This window comes from Acomys russatus, chromosome 28, assembly GCF_903995435.1.
Source record: "Acomys russatus chromosome 28, mAcoRus1.1, whole genome shotgun sequence".
NCBI lineage: Eukaryota > Metazoa > Chordata > Mammalia > Rodentia > Muridae > Acomys > Acomys russatus.
Genome location: NC_067164.1, coordinates 19,325,634 through 19,350,561, shown reverse-complemented (window position 1 = coordinate 19,350,561; position 24,928 = coordinate 19,325,634). Strand labels below are relative to the sequence as shown.

General features: G+C 41.1%; 1 protein-coding gene, 1 non-coding gene and 1 pseudogene across 6 annotated transcripts in view; all 3 read left to right on the top strand.

Moving 5' to 3' along the window:
* Positions 1 to 3,812: 3,812 nt before the first annotated feature.
* Cnot6l (CCR4-NOT transcription complex subunit 6 like) overlaps positions 3,813 to 24,928 on the top strand; it is an 81,101-nt gene continuing 59,985 nt past the window's right edge. For 2 of the 5 annotated variants that reach the window (XM_051170776.1, XM_051170779.1), the window contains exon 1: positions 4,081 to 4,204. In XM_051170776.1, the coding sequence (XP_051026733.1) occupies positions 4,089 to 4,204 (116 nt within the window). In that variant the 5' untranslated portion in view covers positions 4,081 to 4,088. Of the gene's footprint in view, positions 3,836 to 4,067; positions 4,205 to 4,366; positions 4,519 to 24,928 lie in introns of those variants that run through there. The other 3 variants (XM_051170778.1, XM_051170777.1, XM_051170780.1) reach the window with 3 other exon arrangements.
* LOC127210956 (small nuclear ribonucleoprotein G-like) lies at positions 13,972 to 14,395 on the top strand (annotated as a pseudogene).
* Positions 18,249 to 18,431, top strand: LOC127211087 (U2 spliceosomal RNA). Its single transcript, XR_007833371.1, has one exon. It is a non-coding gene; the product is annotated as a U2 spliceosomal RNA (small nuclear RNA).

The window sequence follows — 24,928 nt, the reverse complement described above, 5'->3', positions numbered from 1 at the left end:
GGCATGTCTCCAGCTCCAAATTTCCTCTTTAAAAGGATAAACTTTCTTTTAATTTGTTGATCTATAATTGAACATATTTACAGAATATATTTCTTTAAATGTGTACATTATATAATGAATAAATCCGGAAAATTAGTATATTTATTACCATAAAGATGAGTAGCCATCAAGTAAATACAAACTAAAAACAAATGAGAAACCATCAACAACTTCAGTATGCTAAAGAAAGTTCTGTGCCCTTATGTTTATTACAGCTATACTCCCAATAGCCAAGGCAGAGAGCTTCTATTTTATTCTAATTTATACTTTAAAAAAGGCAAAATCTGACAAGCATGACAAATATCCGGGAATGAGATATTAAAAACAGGTTTAGCTTGCTTGCTTGCTTTTGTTGGGACAGGATCTTTCTCTGTAGTCACGGCAGGCCTAGAAGGCTGGTCAGGTTGGCCTTTGCTTTGTACTTGAAGCAATCCTCCTGCCTCTGCCTCCTGAGTTCTGGGATTATAAGCATGCAACACCATATGTTGTTCTATAAAACTGATATTTAAAAATGTGTAGGGAGACCAGCGGTGGTATAAGCCTGTAATCCTAGCACTTGGGTGGCAGGAGGGTAGTTTAAGGACAACCTGGGCTGTACAGTGTTTCAAACAAAGCCAACCCCCCAAACCAAGCTAACCAACCAGACAGACAAAAACTGTCTAGAGCTGGCGATGTAGCTCAGGAGTGCAACACTTGCTAAAGACCCTGGAGGTCTTGCAAATTCAATCCCTGGGTACGGTTCCCCACATACCGAGGGGAAATTAGTGCAAACCAGTCTTTCAGTTTTGTTTGAAATCAAAGAGAAAATGCCTCTGTGAGTAGAGATTATATGAATGCAATCTGGATTCAATTGAGCTTTTAAAAATTATTTCTTGACTTTCATGTCTATGAGTGTTTTTTTTGTTTTGTTTTGTTTTGTTTTGTTTTTTCTTTTTTGGTTTTTCGAGACAGGATTTTCTCTGTGTAGCCTTGGCTGTCCTGGAACTCCCTGTAGACTAGCCTCACACTCAGAGATCTGCCTGCCTCTGCCCCGCCTGCATGTACATCTGTGTACCACCCGTGTGCCTGGTACCAAAGGGAGCCAGAAAAGAGCATTGGATCCCCTAGAACTGGAGTTACAGATGCTTGTGAGCCCCCATGTAGGTGCTGGGTATCAGAAGGCCCTGGGACAGCAGCCAGGGCTCCTAACTACTATGCTATCTCTACAGCTCCCTCCTCCCATGGAGCTTACTACAGTGACATTTACATTCTCAACTCCCCTTCCCTGCCTTCGGTGACTGTGGAACATTTACTATTTAAAACTTAGACACCAACCATGAGCATTTCCCTCTGGAGAGCTGAGCCTCAAGACCAGCAAACCCTGCCGTTTATTAGTGCTTTTCATACCCACAATTGCCCTCTCTCTTCCCTTCATATCATTTCTATTATTAGGCAGCTGATGGTGGGTAGTTATCAGATGGCTGAGGTAAAAATGTCAGTGATGGCAATCTGTCCTTGTAAGCATTGTTCAATTTGTATCACCTTTCATTTTTGGCTCATTCTGTGAGAACTTCCTGTTTATGTGTCAGCTTCCCCTGCAAGGGCTGTGAAGTACACAGGCACAAGGCCTGTCCATGTTTATCTCCTCAGTGCTGTCAGAGACTGTCACACACCTGGCACATGTGTTTGCTCACTGTGCGCATGTTAGCACTTTATCCACAGGCATTCAAAGACATGTGAGGCCTGTATTATATTTTGAAGTATTTTCCCTTTTCAACACTCGCTAGTATTTCTATTTGGGGGCTATGTGTCAAGAAATTTGATGATAAACAAGGTGTCATGCAGGCTGGTAACTATCCTGGCCTCCTGAGGTGACTGGTGTGGCATTGCTGTTTACAAAGCCAAAGATTTCAAATTATTATTAGTATCTTGTTAGCCTAGACTAAAATAGGTGGGATTGAATAGGCATCTTGCAGGATTAAGACCGTTGTAACACCTTTTACAAGAAGTGTGTGTGTGTGTGTGTGTGTGTGTGTGTGTGGTGTTGCTAGCAAAGGAAACAGAAACTGAACCAGAATGGAAAAACAGGTAGCTTGCAGATCTTTCTGGCCCTGAGGGGCTTTTTCACTCATTCACACTTCCTGGCGACAAGATGAAAGTGGAGTTCAGTTCTCCAGCAATAATTTGCATTTTAATCGCACCCTCTTCCTTCCCTCTCAAGAGATAAAGGCTTTAAACACTCAGTAACCGGGCCTGAGATAGACTGTAACCACCACGGTGCCTTTAGTGTGCTAAAAAACAACACATATTTGAGGATAAAATATATTGAACGGTGGCTCTTGGGCCAACATCGGTAAATGCCCAACCCTGAGCCATGCACAGAGAGGCTGAAAGTGCAAATCCATGGCAGCATTCCGCCTTGTATACAATTTGCTTCTCTGTTGGTGGAAAAAGCTTCAAGTGGCAAAATAAATCCCTCCGAACTGAAAATAGCAAGCTCCCTTCACGGGGTAACCAATAACATTTCTGGTTTACACTTAAATGTTTTCATTCTCTAACTGCCGCAAACTGCCAAATACAATTTTATCGCGAGAAGGGAGAAAGGGGGGGGGGGGGGGAAGGACGGGGTTATGGCAGAGCGTCATAGGTTTTTAAATTCACCTCCCGCCACGCAACTTACGCATGCTACCTGTTTAAAAAGGAAAAAGAACGCTACTGAGGATGTCAGTAAACATTTCCTTGGGTCACTTCATCTCACCTGACGTCTCCTTTTAACCACCTAGAATGCCCTGAGCTCTGCTGTGGGCCTGCATCAGGGGAACAGTGCGGGAGTTCACGCAAGTCCATGCGTGTCCGTCCCCAAACCCATGGAGCACGTAGCTTTTGATAACCGTGCATGTCTTCTCAGCTCTCCTCTCCATCTGATAAAGGAGGATTATTATTATTATTATTATTTCCAAAACACCAGCGAGAGGAAGGAACCCAGCGAGCCGCTCGGCGGCCCGGCGCGCACGCGCACCTCCCGCAGCGCGGAGCCCCGCCCCTTTCCCTCACCCCACCCCTCCGCGCCGGGGAGTGACTGACTCCCGCCAGCCCCTCCACGTCAATCAACTCTCCTCCTCCCTCTCCTCCTCCTCCTCCTCCTCCCTCTCCTCCTCGCACTCTCTGCACCTTGTTATTAATCTCTAAAGCGATAGCGCCGGGACTCCTCTTCCCCCCCGGCCCTCGGGGGTGTGAGCCTGTGTGAATTAGAGCGAAGGCACCGAAGGCTCGCGTCCGTCTCCTTCTCCCTGCTCGGCCCCGGCCTCCGCAGCACCCCTGCTCGGCAGCAAGCCCCGCAGCCGCCGCAGCCTCAGCGCCGGAAGGCCAAGGCCGGGCTCCGCGAGGCTCTCGCAGCAGCAGCAGCAGCAGCAGCAGCAGCAGCGGCGGCCGCGTCTCCGGCGACCTCGGGAGGGCCCTCTCCTGCGCGCCCCGGTCGCCGCCGTCCCAGTCCGGCGCGGCCCGCGGGTCGTTCCCCGCCCCCCTCTATCCCCGCCGCCCCCACCCCTGCCGATCCCCGTCTGGTCTTCTCTCCCCCCCCCCCCTTTCGGCCGCCCTCCGCCGCCTCGGTGGTTCCGAAGGCGGCCCGGCCCGGCCCGCCCGCCCCGCGTCCCCTCCGGCCGGTGCCTCTCCCCCCGGCGGGCTGCCTGCATGTCTTTACTGCCCTCAGCCCCGCCGCCACCGCCGCCGCCGCCTCCCCCGCCGCCGCAGCCCCAGCAGCAGCCGCCTCGCCGCCGCCGTCGCCGTCGCCGCCCGGACCCTGGCGCGCTGAATGCAGGTGAGGAAGGGGACGCGGGCCACCGCTCCGGGCCTTGCGCGCTCGCCCGCCTCCCGGGACCCCGGCCTCCCGCCGCCGCGGCCCGGGGCGAGCGGGCGAGCGGGGCGTGGGTGTTTGTGTTTGCGTCTGAGGTCTGGAAGGGGAGCATCCGTGGGGGCCTGGTGTGCGCGCGCGCGTTTGTGTGTGTGTGTGTGTGTGTGTGTGTGTGTGTGTGTTCTCCCCCCCCCCGTCCCCCCTCCGCCGCCGCGGGGAAATGGCTGCTGTTGCTTCTTCTGGGCCCGCGGAGGAGAATGAGGTAGAGTGTTTCGGTGCTCCGGTGTCGGACCGGGAGTGGAGCGAAGGGGAGCGCGTACCCCCCGGGGAAGTGAGGTGGGCGAGGGACGAACGTGTGTGGGTGTGTGTGAGTTGGGACTTTGGCGGGCGGACGGGCGGGAGGCGGCCCCGCGGCGAGTGGGTGTGCGTGCGTGTGTGAGTGTGCACGCGTGTGTGTGTGTGTGTGTGTGTGTGTGTGTGTGTGTGTGTGTGGTGTCGGGCGGCGGGAGCCGGCCCGCGTCGCCTCAGGGGGCGCGGGTTCCCGGCCGTGTGCGTGTGGGGAGGAGGGGGGGGTCCCCCCGCGTCGGGAACCCCTTGAGCGACGGCGTGGTCCTCCGGCTTCGAGGCCCCCGGGCTCCGGAGCCTCGCAGGTGAGAACTGCTCGGCGGGGAGCCGCGGCGTGGACGCGGGAGGGAGCGCGGCCCCCACGGTGGGCGGACGGCGGGCAGGCGGGCGGGCGAGCGGCGGGGGCCGCGGTTCCCGAGGCCGGGGCCGCGGCAGGAAGCGCGCCGGCCTGCAGCGCGGCCTAACCGTCTTCGCGCCCGCTCGCCCGCCCGCCCGCCCGCCTGCCCGCCGGTCTCCCCGGGCGCTCCCGGGACGCCGTGGCTCGCGCGGGCTCCGGGCGCTGTCCCGGGGCCTGGCCAGGTGAGGGGCGGGGGCGGGACACGCGGATGGCGGTCTCCCGGGCCGCCCCCCGCGTCTCCCCGAGGGGAGACGGAGGCATCTTTTGGCGTTCTAACTGCAGGCCTCCCCAGGCTGGCTGGGGGAGGACCCGAGGGAAAGTGAATCAAAACAGTAAATCTCGGAATGACGGGGTGTTCGGATCTCCTCTTGATGTCCTTCCTTTAAGGCTGTGTGAGGAGAGACTGAGTAAATGCGTTCTTTGTTTTTGTTATTGTTGTTGTTGCAGTAGATACTTTATCGTTGGTAAGATTATTATTATTTTTTCCATACTAAGAAAAATCACCCTGGGTTGGGCGGGGGGGGGGGGGGGGGAGAAAGGGAAACTGGCCTTCTTGGCCTGTGGTGTTGGTGGGGTTGGATCGATTTTGTGAATTTGAAATTGCTTAGATCCTGCCTCCTAGAGGGAAAGGCGTGGACTCGCCGAACTGAGGAGGAGGTCAGTGAGGAAGAGGAAGTTACCAGAGCTGTCATCTTAACCCAACCAGTTTTTTTCGCTTCGACTGCCTAGGAGGATTGTGTTCAGGAGTTTAGCGTGAGCTGTTTGTACACAGTGAGAGCACATTATAGCATTCTTAGATGCTACCTGAAAGCTTTTCGTTATCTCAACTGTCCATCAAGAGAGTCATGACAAACCAAACATGTTTTTCTCAAGTCTTCAAACCTAGATCTAGCCGCGTCCATGGTCATCTCAATTGTGTGCTCCTGGAAATCTATTTTCGAAGAGTCTAAACAAAACAGAAATAAAGGTTAAATCTGCCAGCGTGCAGATTTTAGGTCTATAAATAAGCAGCATTTTATTTGTCGACTTACTTCACTTTCTTTACGTTTGGGTTTAGTTAGCCCACGCAAAAGTTGGATCTTGTCTGTAGGTGGAGTCACACAATACAGATTTGAAGCCTTGTAGGCCACGGTCACGGTAATGGCCAGAGGTTGCTTTTTTCTGAACCTGGTCTCACAAAGAAACAGTACTGTTATTCGTTAGTAAGGTGGGGTGCAGGGTGGAGAGGCGAGGTTAAAAAGCTGGTTTCTATTAAAACTACTTGAGGAACAGCCTAAGTGTGCTGCTGAATGGGAAAAAAAGGACTTAACTTTCACAGACCCGTTCAGACCATGGCTGTCATTCACGTGCATTCTCATGTCTCAAAATGTCTAGAATTTGAAAATCTTTTTTTGTTTTGTTTTGTTTTTTTGTATCGAGAAGGTTACCTTTCAGTAACGTGGTGAGAATAGGATGGGAAAAACATGCTTGGCACATAGTAGATGCTTTCTTTTAGTACCGACTGCTACAGCTCTGATTGTAAGTATCGAAGAGCGTTTTTTAAAGTGCAAATACTCATTAGTTACCTAGGACAATATTGCTTAATTGTGAGGTAGGGATCAAGAAATATAGCTGGGGATATGATATAGCTTTGTGTACAGCTTGCCTTGGGTGTATGAGGCCCTGGGTTTGGTTCCCAACCATGGAGGGAAAAGTATTTCAGAGGCCTTTGATATACATAAAGTGTATGTAACCATATGAGATGTCCTTTTTGTAGAAATAAAATTGTCAGTGTAGCCTTGCATGTTTATTAAAAAAAAAAAAAGCAAAAGATGATATATTTATTTTTGAACAGTCTCTTAGCTTAATTACTTCTAAATGAATTTTATAGCATAGCCCCTAGGGGGCGATTCTAAGTTCTATACATGTTTGAATACAATCAAACATTAAAATTGGGGCTGGAGAGGTGGCTCAGTGGTTAAGAGCACTGTCTGCCCTTGCAAAGGACCTGGGTTCAATTCCCAGTACCCACATGGCAGCTCATGACTGTCTGTAACTCTAGTTCCAGAGATCCTGACACCTTCATACCAATGCAAATAGAATAACATAAAATAAAAAAACACATTAAAATGCATCAAAGGACTAGATTTTATATATAGTCATAAAGAATAAGTGTCATAAAAGTGTTACTTAATTCTTTTAGTTCAGGTTGACTGATTCTGCTAAATAAAACCTTTAGGAGTATCTTTTCAGCTTTTCTACCATCTTACAATAATTTGCTATTTTTATTGGTTTGGGTAGAGTAGTAAATGTGTTGTTATTCATTGAATTTTAATTTTTTTAATGTAAATTTAATTTGTGGTTTTGGAAAACCAAAATGGTGAGAAGTATAAAGTAAAACCAAAGGAAAGGTTAAAAGAACTATACTTTTTAAATTGTGTGCTTGTGTTTTGAGAGTCTACTCTGCAGCGCAGGCTTACCCCAGACTTACAGTCCTTCTGCCTCAGCCTCCCTGCTGAGATTCTAGGCAGTGGCCATTTCACTTGGTTTGAATTTAAGAAGATTTTTGTTGTTTGTTTTACTTTTGGGGGTGGGGGTTGGGGTGAAGACAGAGCAGAGAAAATGTGGGAATAATTTCATTGAGTTAAGTTCTTGTCTCTTTAAAAATACCAGTTTTGGTTGGAAAGGTGGTTGACAGATTAAGAGAACACTGTTCCTCTTCCCAGCACCCATGTTAGGCAGTTCACAACTGACTCCAGTGCCAGCTCTAGGGAATCTGACACCTGCTCCTGGCTTCAGAGAGCACTTAACATTATGTGCGTATAGCCATGTATAGATACATATACATAGAATACAAAAATGAATCTTAAAACACTCAGTTTCCATAGTTAGGTCTTATCTTTGTTTTAACAACGATCTTAGTATTTTCTAATTTTTAAAAAAGTATACAGTGAGGTTTTCCTAAAGTTTATATCCAGTGAAAATCTAAATATACAAACACCCATTGAAAAAGTATATATATGCACACATACACGTTTGTAGGGACAGCTTTATTAGAAGGTAAAATATACTTTTATCTACCTAAAATATAAAAATGTTAAGTTTCACAATGGCATTTTCAGACAAAAGATTGTTTTGATTTCCCTTCTAGCTCTCCTGTCCTTTTACCCTCTTTGTCTGTCTCTTACCCCACTTCCTGGTGTCATGTCATATATGTTCTTTTGTCCTCCCTTCTCCCCCTGGATCTCTTGACTCTTTCTTGTTGTCTGTTCTAGTATTTCAGGCTTTCCCCACATTTGTTCCCACTTACATACATACATATATACAGGCTAGAATCTGTATATGAAGAGAGAACATTGATTGTCTTTCTGCACTTGGGTCATTTGGCTTAATATAATGCTTTCCAGGCCTACCTATTTTCTTGCATATTTCACTTTTCTTTACAGCTGAGTAAAATTTCATTGTGTATGTATACCACATTTTCATTGTAGGCCTCTAGACTGATTGTGTTTTCCTTGTTACCATGGCATCTATGCTGAGTCCATTTCCTTGCTATCATGAGTATAGCATCAAAAAACATGAATGTGCATGTTTAGCACTGTCGTAAGGCTATAGAGTCTTATAGAGTTATATATCCAGGAGTGATTTAGCTGGTTTATAGGCTAGTTCTGTTTTTATTTGTTTATTTTTTGAGGTAATTTCCAATGGCTGTAATAGTTTAGTCTCACAAGCAGTGAGTAAGGATTCCCCCTTTCCGCACATCCTCTTCAGCCTGCCGGCACATCCTGTAATCCCAGCCTTTCTGAGGGAGAACCCTGAAGTTTAAGTCAGTCCAGGCTACATATTGAGACCCTGTCACAGAAACCAAACCAAACGACACCACTCCTTCCCCGAAACAAACAAACAAACAAACAAGCCAGCCACCTACTCCAAGTGAACAAAAAGCCAAGCGTTTGGATAGCTAACTTTTAATGCTGGAAATACTCATCCTTTTTGTTTAAACTAAATAAATTATAACAAATCAAGATGGAATATTGTTTAGGGTTTAAAATATAATGTTACCTAAAGGAGCTTTAAATGACCCTTCCAGAATATTCATTATAAATACCTTTAATTAAGAGTGATTGAAATTCTGTATTTATTGCTAATGCCAATTAGGGTAATAAAGTCACTACAAAATTTTAGTGCCATAGTGCACAGAAGTTTGAATGTCCTTCTTGTTAGCATGGATGTTTTCTATGTGGTAATGTACTTTAGAGCTCCTTAAATTTTGTGACTCCTTCACTCCAAGGATCTTGGGATTCTGCCTATTGCTCACAGACCATTTCTTAAGAACTGAAAGGGACATTTCCCAAAATTTCATTGACAAAGATTTGTCATGGAGCATTATTTAAACATAATGAGTATGAGAAATAGCCCTGAACAGAAGACAATTTATCGTTGCAACAAAAGGCTTCAGGGTGTTAGCTTAGATGATAGTACATACTTGGAAAATTGTATCTGAAAGTTGAATTGTAATACTTAGAATTGTTTTCCATCTTCAAAGTAAAATTTTGAGGGAAAATTAGGAGGAAGGGAGGGAAGAGCCACAGGAAAATGGGGAACACACCACTCTGCCATGTGAATGACAAGCGAATTTCAGCAACTATTTAAAGGTTTGCAGTTTCATGAGAACTTACAGTTTTTGTTACATTTGGTAGGCATGTCCTTTATTGTGCAATCATTGGTGGTCATTGCGGTTTACTGGGTTCTGACTGTTTGATTTATTTCTTGGGTTTTGAAATCAATTAGGATCTGTGAGCCAGAACTTTGAATTTCAGTTTCTGGAGTTCAATTTCACAGAGAACATTTTTAAAAATGTATTTTACTCTTACTATTTTACACTCTAAAGAAGCACTACTTACTTAGGTGAACCTTGCTGTGTTCTACTGTTTGCTTTTGCTATTTTGTAATTTTAAAGTCATTAAAATAATTATGTGAGTCTTAATTTAGAAAGTCATCAAGTAAAAAACAAAAACATAATTATTAACCTGTGTTTTGTGCTTTGTGATGAAAACACTACGTGTTTACTATACCGGATATCTAGTTCCTAAAGGAGATTTTATCTCTGGGCAACTTCATTTTTAGTAGGTTTGTACTTTATTCTTTCATTGCCCAGGAATCTTACCATGTGAAACTCTGGGTCATTTTACTTTTCACCTAAGAATTTGACTTTGTATCTCTGAGTATTACTTGTCTTGGGTATGAATCTCATTTCTCCTTTTACCCTTTCTCCCCTCTCCACTCCTTTCCTCCTTTTTTTCCCTCTTCCTTTTCCTCTTTCTGCCATCTCTTCCTCTTCCTTTCTGCCTCCCTCCCCTCTGAGGAAGATTTTTGAGTGGTTTAGTTCTTCATGGTAAATAATTTTAATCTTTTGCATCTTGGAAATTAAAAATCTATTTGAGAACCCAGTCTGTACCCATTAATATACCCAGTTCTAAAGAGAGACATGAAAGCTGTAGAGGAGACATTGAAGGCTTATGGAGACCTGTGCATGTGTGTCTGTTACTCTCTAAAAATAATGTTCGCTACACTTAAAACAAAATTTCCAAAATTACCCATAGTTTCATACTTAATGCAACATCTGTGTATACATTTATGAAAAATAGTGAACTCTGTACAGAATGGAAACTGCTAGTCACTTTGTTACTAGGACAGAATAGCCAAGAGAAACAAAGGAGGGAAGATTTATTCATGATTTTAAAGATTTCAATCCATAGTTGACAGGCTCCATAATTTTTGCACCATGGCAAGGCAAAGAAAAGCTGTTTACTCTTTATTATTTAGGAAGCAGGGGCAAGGCATATCCTTCTAGGCTTGTCCTCAATGATCCACTCGGGCCCTTTTCCTAAATTTTAACACTTCACATATCATAATGCCTTCAGATTATGATTCTGTTAGATTAACTTACTGAGTTGAAAGTCCTCATGATACAGTCCTCTTCCTGGAGCCCATCAGCTGCTAACTGTGCCTTTAACACAGCCTGCCGAGGAAGACATTTCAGAGCCAAATCATAATAGTAAACCTTGAAATGTTTTGAATCAGGAAAAATATCTAGCTGGGTGTCTTAGTTTCCTTTTTGATTGCTGTGAAGAGGACATAGCATGACCTAGGCAACTTAAAACACAGAACATTTAGCTGGGGTGGTGGCCCACAACTTTTAATCCAAGGATTTAAGGAGGCACTGAGGAGGTAGAGGAAGGCCTCTCCGATCTCTGAGTTTGGGGCCAGTCTGATCTACAGAGTAAGTTCCAGGATAGCCAGGGCTACACAGAAAAACTTGGTCTTGAAAAATGAAAAGAAAAAAGCATTTAATTTTGGGCATGTTTATATCAACAAGAGTGATGACCATCATGGCAGGGAGCGTGACAGCAGGCAGGGAAGATGGCGTTGGAGCCGTCACTAAGAGCTTATTGAAAGCTAATTGGAAATGGTGTGGACTTTTGAAACTTCATAGCTCACCCCGTGTGACGCACCCCCTCCAACAAGGCCACACCTCCTAGTCCTCCCCACACAGTGGATCAATTGGGAACCAAACATTCAAATATATTATTTGGCATGGGTGGTGACTTACCTGAAATCTTAGCATTGAAAGACAGAAACAAGTTCAAGTCAAGTTTCTGCTATATAGCAAAACCCCGTTTTTCAAGGAACTAATTTAAAAGGGGGGGGGTGCAAAATCAAACCCATATCTATCCAATTAGTACATATTTATTAATTTTTTAATGGCTATAAGCTATTGAACTTAGTGCTTTAGGGAATTAAAAGACATTTAAAATAGTGTTCTGAGCCTGATTCAGTGTTACACACTTTGTAATCTCAGCACTCAGGGAGGGCAAAGGCAGGCAGATCTCTGTGAGTTCAAGGCCAGCCTGGTCTGAGAGAAAGACAGACACACATAGCGTTTTGTATATGATGAGGATATGTGATGTTGAGGATGGAACCTAGGATGCTGAGCATGCTCTGCGTGTCCTGCCGCTGACTTACAATAGTCAGCCTGCCTTTCTTTCCCTCCCTCCTTCCTTCCCTTTTGGATCAAGTCTTTACTATGGAATGGAACTAATACTTTTTAGATTATTAAGTACCAAGGACTAAGAAAATTCATCTCCTTACACATGTAATCTAAGTTAATCTTTTTGAAAATATTTTGAGATAAGACAGTATAATTCACATTCTCTCGGAGGTTAGGACTTTGACTTAGATTTTCCATTTTGTCCCTATCAGAAATTTATTTAATTTTTCTGTTTCAGTATCTTCATCTGTAATAGAAAGATAGTAATAGCACTTACCTCAGAGTTAAATAATGATTTAATGATATAATTCTCACAAAGTGTTTAGAACAGTACCTAGCAGATCTGTAATAAAAGCTATAACTTCAGTATTTGCTAGCTAGTGCAGCTTGCTTAGTAGTAATACACATAAAGATATTGAACATTCCTGATTACAGTGGGTCAAATTTGACTCCAAAGTGCTTATTTTTACATTGATAGGGCATTTAAGTGTGGTTACAGCAAACAAGTGCATTTCCTAACTGGCAGTTACATTTAGTGCTGCTACAGACAGAGTACATAATAGGTTTTAACTTACAGGGACAAGTAAGCAGAGGTAGACATCTTTTTTGTTTTGTTTTGTTTTTCTTTTCTCTTTATGATGAGAGGAAAGGAAGGCAAGAAAATAGGTTACAGCAACATCTTTTTTTTTTTTAAATCAATTTCTCTCATTGTACCTTTAGTTATACATGCTATCACTGGACAGATTTTTTGTAAATTTCATTGCATCTTCATTTCATACTTAAAATGCTTCAACTATAATAATAGTTAGCACTTTCTTATTATACATTATGTGCTAGGCTGAGTCAATACATTTTCAGTAAAGAGATATAAATATTTTGATTTTGTGGATCATGGAAGATCTTTGTTGCATTCTTTTTTGTTGTTGTTATAATTTTATTTCTTTCTTTAGAAGCAAGATTTGACTTTAGCCCAGGCTAGCCTATAATTCAAGACTCTATGTAGTATTAGAATTAGAGCTATGAGCCACAATATCCAGCTTAATTTTGTTTTTTGTTTTTTTTTTGTTTTTTTGTTTGTTTTTTTATTTATTACTTAAGGATATAAAAATCACTACCATCAAGTCAGGTCATAAGCGGTTTGCTATCTCTATTCTAGATTTAGGAAATAACATTTCTTATTATAGTATTGGTGAAACTGATATTATTAATCCTTATTGTATATTTGAGAATACTGAAGTTTAACAGATTTCATTAAGGTCAGATTTTAAGTGGTAGATTGACAATTAGGTTGTTGTAATTCTTAAACTCAAGTTTAAGAAAGACATCCCAGGATGTTGCCTAGTCTCCTAGAATAGGAAGCACATTTCATAGCATTGTTAGGAGGGCCCATCAAGAGCTTGTCTTTGCTACCTTTCCAGTTTTATTACTCTCTCCTCTCACATATTCCCTAGCTTAGCCATAGTGAGTGATTTACAGTTCGGTCTATGCTTTAAATGTGCCTACAGTACCTTATGCTTTATGACCCCACTGACTTCTTTAATAATTCACCTCAGGTGTTACTTACTCTGGGAAATCTTATGTGACACTTCCAGGCTTTGCTTTATGATTTTTCTTGTGTGCCTTTAGCATCCTGTGTATTCCTCTTTGACAAAATTTGCCGTAGGGTCTTATAATTACCTGGTTTATGCCTTGGCTTTTCTTCCAGAGGATGTCAATTTGAAGAGTACAGATGATATATACTCCATTTTTATGGCTTGAGTGTTTGAAACATAATAGGGAGCACGTAATGCTTGGCACATAGTAAGAACTTATGATATGTATATTAAATTCATAAGTGCCATTGTAAGCAGTGGAAATTACATTAACAAATATGTAGTTGCAGATGTTAAGTTTTTAGAGTCAGTTTAATTTCTGGTTAACTTCCATGACTTGAATAAAAACATGAAGTTAATAGGGCAAAGTAAATCATGATTATAAGTGGGATATGTGCCTAATAAAGGATATTAATTTTGTCCTTATGTTATTGACACAGATTTCAACCTGAGAGCAACAAGTATTTTCTTAAATACATGAATTGAGATCTCTTAATAATACTTAAATTGTAAGTTGTAATGTGACTTTATTTTAGAGGCTATTCATTGATTAACCACGCACTTACTTTTACTAATAGATAGTACCCTGTGTAGCTTTGAGCAGGTTGATAAAAAAGTTAAAAGCTTACTCATTGTTTTTGCTGTGCTAGGGATTGAACCTAGGTCTTGTATAGTACAGGTAAACACCCTGATTTCTGAAGTAATTTATAATAATAATGATAATAATAGTTATTATTATTATTGTGTTTCAAGACAAGCTTTGACTGTCCTGTACTTGATCTGCCTGCCTCTGGGAATGGGACTACGGCTGTGCGCTACCATGCCTGACTTCTGGAATTTATTTTTAAGAAAATTAACCTGGGCATGTTTGGGAAGCCACTCACCCTTTTCTGTTGTGCTAAGCTGGCTAAGGAGTCGCTATGAGCAAGGCCCACCCTCCTGAGCTGAAGAAATTTATGGACAAGAAGTTATCATTGAAGTTAAGTGGTGGCAGACATGTACAAGGAGTACTCTGGGGCTTTGATCCCTTTAAGAACTTTGTGATTGATGTGTGCAGAGATGGCAGCCAGGGGCCAACAGAATAACATCGGAATGGTGTCATATGAGGAAACAGCATCACCATGTTTGAAGCCTTGGAAAGAGTCTATACAATGTCTGTTTAGCAGAGGCGTCCACATCTCTCCCCAAAGGGACTGTTTGATTGTGACGTAGATTTGAGTCATATACATTTTCATATGAAACATTTTGTTATATAAACTTTTGTGATACTCAGAAAAAAAATAGAATATTAGCCTGGATACTTGAAGAAGGCCTAGGTTTGTTTGTACAACCTGAGTACCAGCCCAGCCGAGAGGTACAGCTTTCATCCTCAACAAAGAAGCTTATTCTTGCAGTAGACGGAGGCCACTACATAGATTCACAGCTCTTCAAAATACAGAAGACAAGTGACTGCGAATGCCCAACCCTAATTGGTATATCTGTAATACAACCCTCTACATCTAAGGTTCAGGGAAAATGTTAGAAGAGGGGTCAGAAAAATGGTCAGAGCCCAGAGAACCAGATTGCCTGCTGCAGAGACGTGACAGGAAGCTGATCAGTGACATCTCAACAATGTGGTTGCCTGTCTAAACAAGACCTGCATAATGACGATACCATTTCCTATGCCAATGTGGATGATTAAGCTCGCAAGATCCCACTCCTGTTCCAGGAGGTTTAGGTGATCTGTGGCTTCTGGGGGCAGGGGGAGTTATCCACTGACAGATCCCCTGATACCCAATCCTTAGTCATCAGCCCTAATCACATGTTCATTTGAGCAACACTAAATGATGGACTTTGTAGGGCGTGCGTATGTGTGTGTGTGCGTGCGCGCGCGTTTGTGTATACATTCACGTATTCATATATGTGATAAGTTTTAAATTTGGAAGGGAGTTGGGGCACATGGAGGAGTTGGACACAGGAGGAATTGGAGTAGAGAGAAAGAGTGGAAATGATGTAAATCCAGTATTTACATATGAAGATCTTAGGTAAAATGAAAATTTTAAGTTAAAATATTGATCTGGTAGACAGTAGGAATCAGTTGACATGAGAATGGGAAGGAGAGTTTCTTTTACAATTTAGAGTTAAAATATAAATGGTTAAGTCAGGAAATAGGTTTTAAGGAGTGGTGGTAGATATCATTAAAAAGTATGAAATTTTCTACTAATAAAGTAGATTTATGTTGGGATTTAAAAAAAGTTTCAAGGCACCTTGGTTATTTTCTATGACAGAATATGATAAAGACTCAGTTCAGAGAAGAGAATTAAGAGTTTTGTATTAATGAGGGCACATGCTTTTTTCTCAGCATTTGAGATGCAGAGCATTCCAGATCTCTTGAGTTTGAGCCCAGTGAGGCCAGCCAGGACTACATAGTGAGATCCTACCTCAAAAGGAAATAGGTTGGTACCTTCCTCTACTGGAATGGCTTGTATTTTTTGAATTGAGGGCCTATTTAATTCTTTTATTGATTTGTTTATTTTTTTATTTTTCATTTAATGACTTAAAATATTTTTAAAATTCATTCACTTTACATCCTGATTGTAGCCCCCCTCCCTCATTGCCTCCTGATCCCACCTTCCCTCCCTCACTCCCTCTCCTAGTCCTCAGAAAGGAGCCCTCCTCCCCAGCATCTGACCTCAGCCTATCAAGTCTCTTCTCTGTGGCCTCAAATTTTTATGTGCCACATCACAAAATGCTAAATTTCTGTTGTAAAATGTATCTCAATGGTTTTAGTAACTTCACATTATTGTGGATATGTCACCTATTCATAGAATATCCATCAATCCCAAAAGAAACTTGATATCAAATATCAGCCCTTAATTCTCCTTTCTGTGGCAGCTATCAGCCATTTTCTGGCTAGTTTGTTTGTTTGTTTGTTTTAATTTTTTTCTTCATTTTTACTCTCCCTCCCTCTCCCCCCCGAGACAGGGTTTCACCATGTAGCTCTGGCTGGCTTCATACTCACAGAAAACTGCTTGCATTTGCTTCTTAAGTGCTGGGATTCATACTTGGGATTTTAAACAATTGTCTTTTCTAAGCATTTAATGAAAGTGGAATCATATATGTGACCCTTTTATGCCTGATTTAGTGAGCATAATGTTTCAAAAATAAGCCAATTGATAATATGTAATAGTGTTCATCCATCTTTCCTTCCTTCCGACAGGGTCTTCTGAATCATAAGCTAACTTCTAACATGCCATGTATGTTGTGTAGGTTATACCAAGGATGACTACAGACCTGTGTATCACCACACCAGCTTTGCAGTGCTGGGGATTAACTCCAGGGTTTTGTGTATACTAGGCGATCTTTCCATGGCTGAGCTACGTGCGTCGTCCTCATTCTTTAGTACAGTGAAATAAAATGCCTTTGTTTGCATATGGATATTTTTGGGCTAGTCTAAAAATTTTTGCTGTAACATTGGTAAGTTTTTGCTGGGACATATGCTTTAATTTTTCTTGAGTATATACTTTCTTTTATCTAGAACTTAAATTTTTTTTAAATTTTTAAATTTTTATTATATGTGCATTGGTGTTTTGCCTGCATGTATGTGTGATGGTGTCCGATCTGGGAGTTAACAGACAATTGTGAGTTACCATGTGTGTGCTGGGAATTGAACCCTGGTCCTTTGGAAGAGCAGTCAGTAGTCTTAACTGCTAAGTCATCTCTCCAGACCCCTTGAGTATATACTTAAGAGTGGAATTGCCGGGTCATATGGTAATTCTCTGAGTTTGTGAGTAATTGACATGTTTCTGTAAGCCATAATTTTTAATGGCTTCACTTCAATGTTTATTTATTTATTCAATTTCCTGATAGTTGATAATTTATGATTATCAAAATAAAGTGAAAATGTGTGTAATGTTTTTTACTATTATGTATGTGTATGTGTTGTTGCTTGTGTCTGGAATGCTCACGTGGTGTGTATGAAGACCAGAATGTTGGGATGTCTTCCTGAGTCACACTTCTGCCTCATGCTTTCCCAGTAAGCACTTTACTCAAGTCCCTTTGCAGCTCCCATATTGAATACTTATTTTTAAAGGATAAATTTCTACAAGTGGACTTGCAGAATCAAATACATAATTACATAATTTTGATAAGTCTTATTATATTATTCTTTAGAAATGCATAAAATTGTGCTACCATTGTGCTTGGGGGCTGAAAACACATAACTCTGGTAGAGTGTTTGGCTTAGCAAGCATGAAGTCCTGAGTTCTGTTCACAACATCCCCTGAAAATATTTTATCACCAGTTTTGTAAAAGACGCTTGTTTCTCCAAGCTCTTATTCATGTTATTAATCATTGCCATTCTGAGAGTAGTCATATACTTTGTTTTTTGCTAATGAGGATTTTTTGATGCATCTATATTGTTTTGTGACTTGCATGATTGTGACCTTCTCTCTGAATATTACTATGGGAATATACAGTTTTTCTTAGTGACTTGTGAGGATGTATATTAACAGCAACAACACAAACCTATTGTACTGCCACTTACAAATATTTTAGAGACTTTTTGATATAGTTTCTGTGTTGTCTTTGACCTTGCTCTTTGCTTTACCAATATTAAATCAAACTTTTTTGTTTGTTTCTTAATGACAGTGTCTTAACTATATAGGCTTGGCTAGCCTGAAACCCTTTATGTAGACCAGGCTAGGCTTGAACTCTGAGATCTGTCTGCTTCTGCCTTCTGAGTACTGGAATTAATGGTGCGTGTCACCAAGTCTGGCTCATCTGTAATTTCTAGTGGTCTTTGCCTTGCTGAAAGGTTCTTTGTACAGTAAGACTAATATTCTTTTTCTGCATTTCTTTTCTAGCAATGTGCAGAACTAAACTTGGCATAGCTTAGTAAGTGGTTAGATATTATAGCTGGATGTAACTTATGTTTCATAGTTGCGGGTTTATTTTGTTTTTAATGCTTTGGTGTTTTGATAATATGCTAGGCAAGTATTATATTCCTGAGCCTTATCTCCAGCACTTAATCCATTAGCTGCTTTTGGGGCTTTCGGCCAAGATCAAGTGTAGCGTCTGTCTAATCATTTTGCTTTCTGATGTGTTCTCTCTCCAAGAATAATATAGTGTGTATATTTTGGGAGTAAGGAGATAGAGTAGGAACATGCTATACATTCATTCCACGAACAGACCTGATACTGCAGGAGTTGTGCACCCTGTTGGGGACTTAAAAGAAGTTCTACATACTCATCATCTATTCAGTATTTCACAACGTTTCTATATTTCAATTTCCTTATTCGTAAATTGACAGTTAATGCATAATTCATAATTTTAGTGAAATGAACTATGAGAGTACATACAGATAAATTATCAAGTTATTTAGGCATCTAATGGGCATTTAGTGCATATTTTTCTCTTCCAGCTCATCAATCCCATCTTTCTTCATCCTACTTAAAATTTGGTCCAGAAGTAAGAGGAAGTTTCAAGATAGTGTGATCCTCAGTTTTCAAATCTAGGCAAGTCATTTGGGATTAGTACTGATTAAAAAGGAGAGCAAATCTTCAGTTAGTAAATAAGTCATTTTAAAAATTATTTTTCAGTAGCCACATTTTAATAAAATAAGGGCTAAATTAAGCTGTGTGATACACATAAAGAATGTGTGCATATATGTACATTTAGGTAATTTTTATTATCATAAATAATATTTATAATGCATTGACAATCACCAACCTGATTAAAAAATACTCAATCCAGATTTAGTTCTTACTGGCTCCTTTATAATACTTACATGCATTATTCATTACATTACATTATATTTCCTTTGTGGAAAGTAACAAAATATTTTGTAAATGAGAAATACAGAAATACTTATTTGTCATAGTTACAAGACAGTGGAGTCTAAAATTTTATTCATTTACTTTTTTGAGATTGTAATCTAATTGCAACATCTCTCCCTTTCCTTTCATCTCCCATGTACCATTCCCTGCTCTCTTCTAATGTATACCCTTTTTTCACTAATTGCTATTGCATGCATATATGTATTGTGCATGTACATATTCCTAAACAATCTGTTAGTTACATAATATCACTTGTGTGTATGTTTTCAGTACTGACCGACTGGCACTGGAAAGCCAATTGGTGTGCTCATCCCTGGGGAGAAGCCTCTCTCCTGCTCTCAGCTTTACCTAGTTGCCTGTAATTCTGTGTGTAGGGCTGAGGACTTGTGGGCTTTTTCTGGTCCAGTTTGGTATGTTGGTTGGTATCTTTTGTTCAGCTTATGTTCAGGCAGTTACGTTGGTTTGACTTAACAGGCATAGCTTATGATGTTACTAGGAGACAAAATCTTACAGCAAAGTCTTTGATTCTCTGTCTCTTAGAATCTTTCCACCCTGTCTTCTGCAATGTTCCCTGAGCCTTAGGTGTGGGAGTGTCTTGTAGATGTACCCATTGTACTGAGCTGCACAGCAAGTCTGCATATTGATTGGTTGTGGTTCTCTGCAGTGGTCTCTGTTACAAGGATTAGTTTTCTTGAAGAGGCAAAGACTGTGTTGATCTGTGGGTGTATGTAAGGACAGCTGTTTGTAGAGTGGTGTGAGGGATTTTGCTGGTTTGGTAAATTGGTTTCAGATTCTCCTCCAGTACCCTGAGTTCACTAGCACTGAGTACTTACCTAGGTTTTTAGTGCTAGGTCGTTGATGTGGTTCATCGGCATCATCACTGGGTAGAAGCTTCCATGGTCCCTACTGGTATCGTGAAAGCTAGTCCACAGGGAGTGGGCTTCAGGTCAGTTCCAGCTGGCTCTCTGGATCCTGTTTTTGAAGTGTCTTCAGCAATAAGTACTTCACCTTCTACCTCTGGCGGGTGGGGGTTAACAAGGACAACAGCAGTAGGCTGTAAGTTTTGTGGGTCGTAGACAGCCCTGGCAAACAACTTAAAAGAGGGCTTCTCAGGTCTGGTTGTAGAGACAATTTTGGAATTTTGGTTTCTTTAAAAATACAGAAATATTATAAGAATGTGGTTTCCTTTTAATCCCAGGTGTGGGGATATGAGACTGCTTCCGACTGTCCAGAGCAGCCTTATACTCTAGCATAAGCGTGGTTTTGCCAGCTGCAGATAGTTTCTGCAATTCTGTGATGTTTGGAATTCTGGGAGCTTTTCAGAGGTTATATAAATGCTGTAGTCCTGAAAGGTGGTGTGTGTGATTGTTAGTAGTTTCTGGAGGTTGGTTGCAGTTTGCTAGTAGCTGTGATCAAAGAAGAAAAGGAAAGAAATTAGAATCAGGGATTTTCCTAATTTCTCTCCCCTCTGTCCTTGTTTCTCTCTTATCTAGTGCTAGGAGGTGAAGCTGGGGGTGGGCGATGGGATAAAGGGTGGGGAAAAGAGCCCACAAAGTTGCAAAGGTCAGCTACATCTAGTATTGCGTTTTTTTGTTTATTTTTAGAACAAGAGAAACAGTTCTGTCATGGGTTTTATCTAAATGTATCTAAAATGTTACATTCTTAGGCCTTTTTGTCAAAACTATCTTCAAGATAAAGTTTAAGGAAAAAATGTAGCATTTTCTCAGTTACAATAGTGGATAAGGATTGTGTATGATTAAGCTTCAGAAATTGATGATGAATATGATTCTTTGACTCTCTAGCTACCTGTTAATCCTATTATATGTGTATATTGTTACTATTTTGTATTATCTAGCTAATGAAACAAAAGTATGTATTTTAAGTAAAAGCTAAACATTTGCTCCTGTGACCTTTGATGAGTTTGTTATGGGAACATTTTTACTCTAGGACTAAAATTTGGATGAACATTGTATTTTGTGTGTTTTGTTGCTTTTGTGGAGTGCCTACCTGCCAAGAAAACAGAACTTGAAGTAAAAGGTCCTGGTGCATTTGTAGCAAATGAACAAATAAATTTATTTTCTTCTGATAATATACAGATTTCTCTTTCAGTGGCTGACATTTATTTTGGGTTATATTATAGGAACTTTCTTGACTCAGAGCCTTTGTAAGTTCTAACTCAAAGCCTTTGTAAGTTCTCATGTTTTGTTTTGTTTTTTTAACCATCCACAAAAGTATCTATTCTACTCATATAAACACCTATCAAAAGATAGTGCTTTAAACCAGGTGTTGTGGCACACAACTGTAATTCCAGCACTTGGGGAGGCAGAGGCAGGCAGAGTTTGAGGCCAGCCTGGTCTACAAAGCAAGTCCAGAACAGCCAGGACTACACAGAGAAACCCTGTCTTGAGAAAAAACAAACAAACCAAACCAAAACCAACAAAAGTAGTGCTTTGTACTGAACCAACAAGGTTTGAAAGGAAGGGTATCAACTTTAAAATAGTTCCTAAAATGTAAAATATGCGCAGAGGGCCCAGGTCCCATGCAGGCTCTGTGGTTGGCAGTGCAGTCTCTGAGCCCCTGTGAGCCCTGGTTAGTTGATTGTACGGGTTTTCTTGTGGTATCCTTGACCCCTCTGGTTTCTACAGTCCTTCTCCTCCTCCTGTGGGATTCCCCACGTTCTGCCTAGAGTTTGGCTGTGAGTCTTTCTATCTGTTCTCATAAGTTGATGGGTTAAGCCTCTGATGACAGTTGAGCTAGACACCAATCTATGAGACTAGCAGAATATCATTAGGAATCATTTCATTAACTTTTTTCTCTTCCCTACCCCCTTCCACCTCCCTCCCTCCTTTTCTTTCTTTTTTGGTTCTATCCTAGGTCTCTGGGTTAGCCAGCCTCTGGTTCCTGGCAGTGTCCAGGATGGGCTTCCTCTCATGGCATGAGTCTCCTCAAGCTGGACCAGTCATTGTTTGGTCACTCCCTTTTCTGCACCCCCTTTACCCAGCACATCTTGTAAGCAGGACAGATTATAAGTCGAATGTTTTGTGGGTGGGTTGGTGTCCCAGTCCTTCCACTGGAAGTTTTGCCTGGTTACAGGAGATAGCTGGTTTAGGCTCTGTATCTTCCATCACAAGGAGTCATAGCTAGTTACCCTCATTAATTCCTGGGAGTTCTCATCGCCTTAGGTTTCTAGCTTGTCCTCCCCAACTTGATTCCTTCTGTTCCCATCCCCACTGCCCCCACCTAGACCCCTCCCTCTGTTGACCAGTGATGTCTGTCTTATTTCCCCTTCACAGTGAGATTCATGTGTCCCTCCTTCAAATGTAAATCTCTTAGTGGACTCGTCTATACGATGCACGATCCCTTTATAGGCATTCTTGTAATTTGTCATTTGGGTGTTTTCATCTTTAGGACTATATGAAGCAAAAAAACTTGGTGCTGTAGGATTGTTTGCCAATTTTCCAGATTGTACTGCTAATGGATTTAGTGGGATTTTCTGTGTGCATAACTTATTATTAATTAGCTTTCTTAGGAGGAAACCTGCAGTAAGTTGTCTGCCTGCCTGTCTGTCTGTCTGTCAGTTGGTTGATGCAACAGAACTTAGAAATTCCAAACACTCATCCATATATCATCAACGGATTTCAATAACGAATAGACTTTTCAACAAATGGTGCTAGATGAGAAACTCATGCAAAACTAAACCTTGACCCATACATTTCATCAAAGTAAACTTAAAGGATCATGAGCTTAAATGTAAAAGCCAATCATCATAAAAGGTCTAAAAGAAACTAAAAAAAATAAAAAAAATAAAAAATAAAATAAAATAAAAGAAACTAAAAGAAAAAAGTGATCTCACTGTATACCTCTGGCTGTCCCAGAACTCAACATGTAGATCAAGCTAGCCTTGAACTCACAGACACTAGAATGCTGGGATTAAAGGAGAGCATTACCACACCAGGCTGAACTGCTTGTAAGTGTTGCATTTGGCTGTCTCCTCCTTCCTATTGTGTTTTATCTGGGTTTGTTTGCTTTTGTTTTGCCTGCCACATCCTATACACAACTACTGATTCCTTGTCTTTCAGATTTATCCCACTGTCATTGTATGTGTGCAGTGCGTGCCTGCACAGTAGATGTTGTCGGTTTTAAAATGTAGTCATTCTAATAGATGTGCGATCAGCTTGTTTATATTTCCTTGATGCTTAATGTTTAACATCTTGTATACTTATTTGCTTTATATTTTATATTATATGTGCTTATTTGTTTTCCATGTTTCTTGTTTAGTGAAGAATCTTTTGAAAATCTTGTGTTGTTCTATACCCCTGTATGTCAGGGTGTCTGGAGAGTGAACCCACATTCAGGGCATATGCTCTATCCTGAGATATAAGTGTAGTGCCTTTTGAAAAATTAGATTGTTATATTTTGTGAGTTCTTTGGAATGCTTTTTCTATAATGTTGCCCAATTGTTCATGGAATGTATTTCTTTATTAGTAGTTTTCTTAAACAGATAATTTTTTTCTTTTAGGTCTTTGTTTAAATTAAGGACATTTTTCCTTTAGTTTCTTTTTTTTTTTTTTTTTTTTTTTAATTTTTTATTTATTTTTAATGCATCGTATGTCTGCGGGTGTCAGATTTTGGAGTTACAGACAGTTGTGAGCTGCCATGTGGGTGCTGGGAATTGAACCCGGGTCCTCTGGAAGAACAGTCAGTGCTCCCAACCGCTGAGCCATCTCTCCAGCCTTCCTTTAGTTTCTTTTAGACCTTTTGTACTGATTGGTTTTTACATTTAAGCTCCAGGTTCTGTTGCATTGAATTATACTCTGTTAGAGTAGCTTCTGATAAGTCTTGAAAATAAAAATGTGCACATGTAAATTTATCTGATTTTTTTTTTTTTTTTTTTAAACAAGAAGAGGTGCTTGAGAAGAAATAGTTTTGGCCCGTTTTCCATATATTTTAGAATCAGCCCCCCCCCCCCCCAAATGAGGAGATATACTCTCAGGTGAATAGATGACTTAAGCCAAGAAGAGTCACTTGAGACCTGTGGAAAGAAGTGAGGGCTGTCATGACTGTCTAATGAAATAGAAAGCACATATGAAAAGAGAAGGTAGAAAGCCGGTGTGCTAGTTGCTTTTCTTGTCTTAGTGACCAAATACTTGCTACAAACAACTTTCTTTTTCTTTTCTTTTTTTGTTTGTTTGGTTTTTTGTTTTGTTTTTATTTTCTTGAAGACGGGGTTTCTCTGTGTAGCCTTGGCTGTCCTGGACTTGCTTTGTAGACGAGGCTGGCCTCCAACTCACAGACTATCTTTCCATTACAAACTCAACACACATGAGTTAAGAAAACTAAAGGAGCTGGGCGAGGTGGTACATGCCTGTAATCCCAGCACTCAGGGAGGCAGAGGCAAGTGGATCTCTGTGAGTTTGAGGCCAGCCTGGTCTACAAACAAACAAAAAAGAAAAGAAAAACCATTTGCTATTAGTTTAAGTTAAATATACCTGTATGTGTTAACCTGATTGTTCTCAATCTCATTCTCAGCATAGGATATTTGAAATTTGTTATCCCTGTTTAGGGAGCTCTATTCTTTTCAACTTCTTTACTATTGTTGTCTATTATTCATCATTTTCTCCCTAGACAGGGTTTCTCTGTGTAGCTTTGGCTGTCCTGGACTCGCTGTATAGACCAGACTGGCCTCGAACTCACAGTAACCCACCTGCCTCTGCCTCCTGAGTGCTGGGATCAAAGGCGTGCGCCACACACCTGGCCATCATTCTTACTCTTTATGATAAAGATGTTTTCCTTTTCAACATTTATTATTTCAATCTAATAACAGAATAAAACAATGCAACCATTTGAAGGAGGAAATAATTATAAAAAGAAATGTCATTG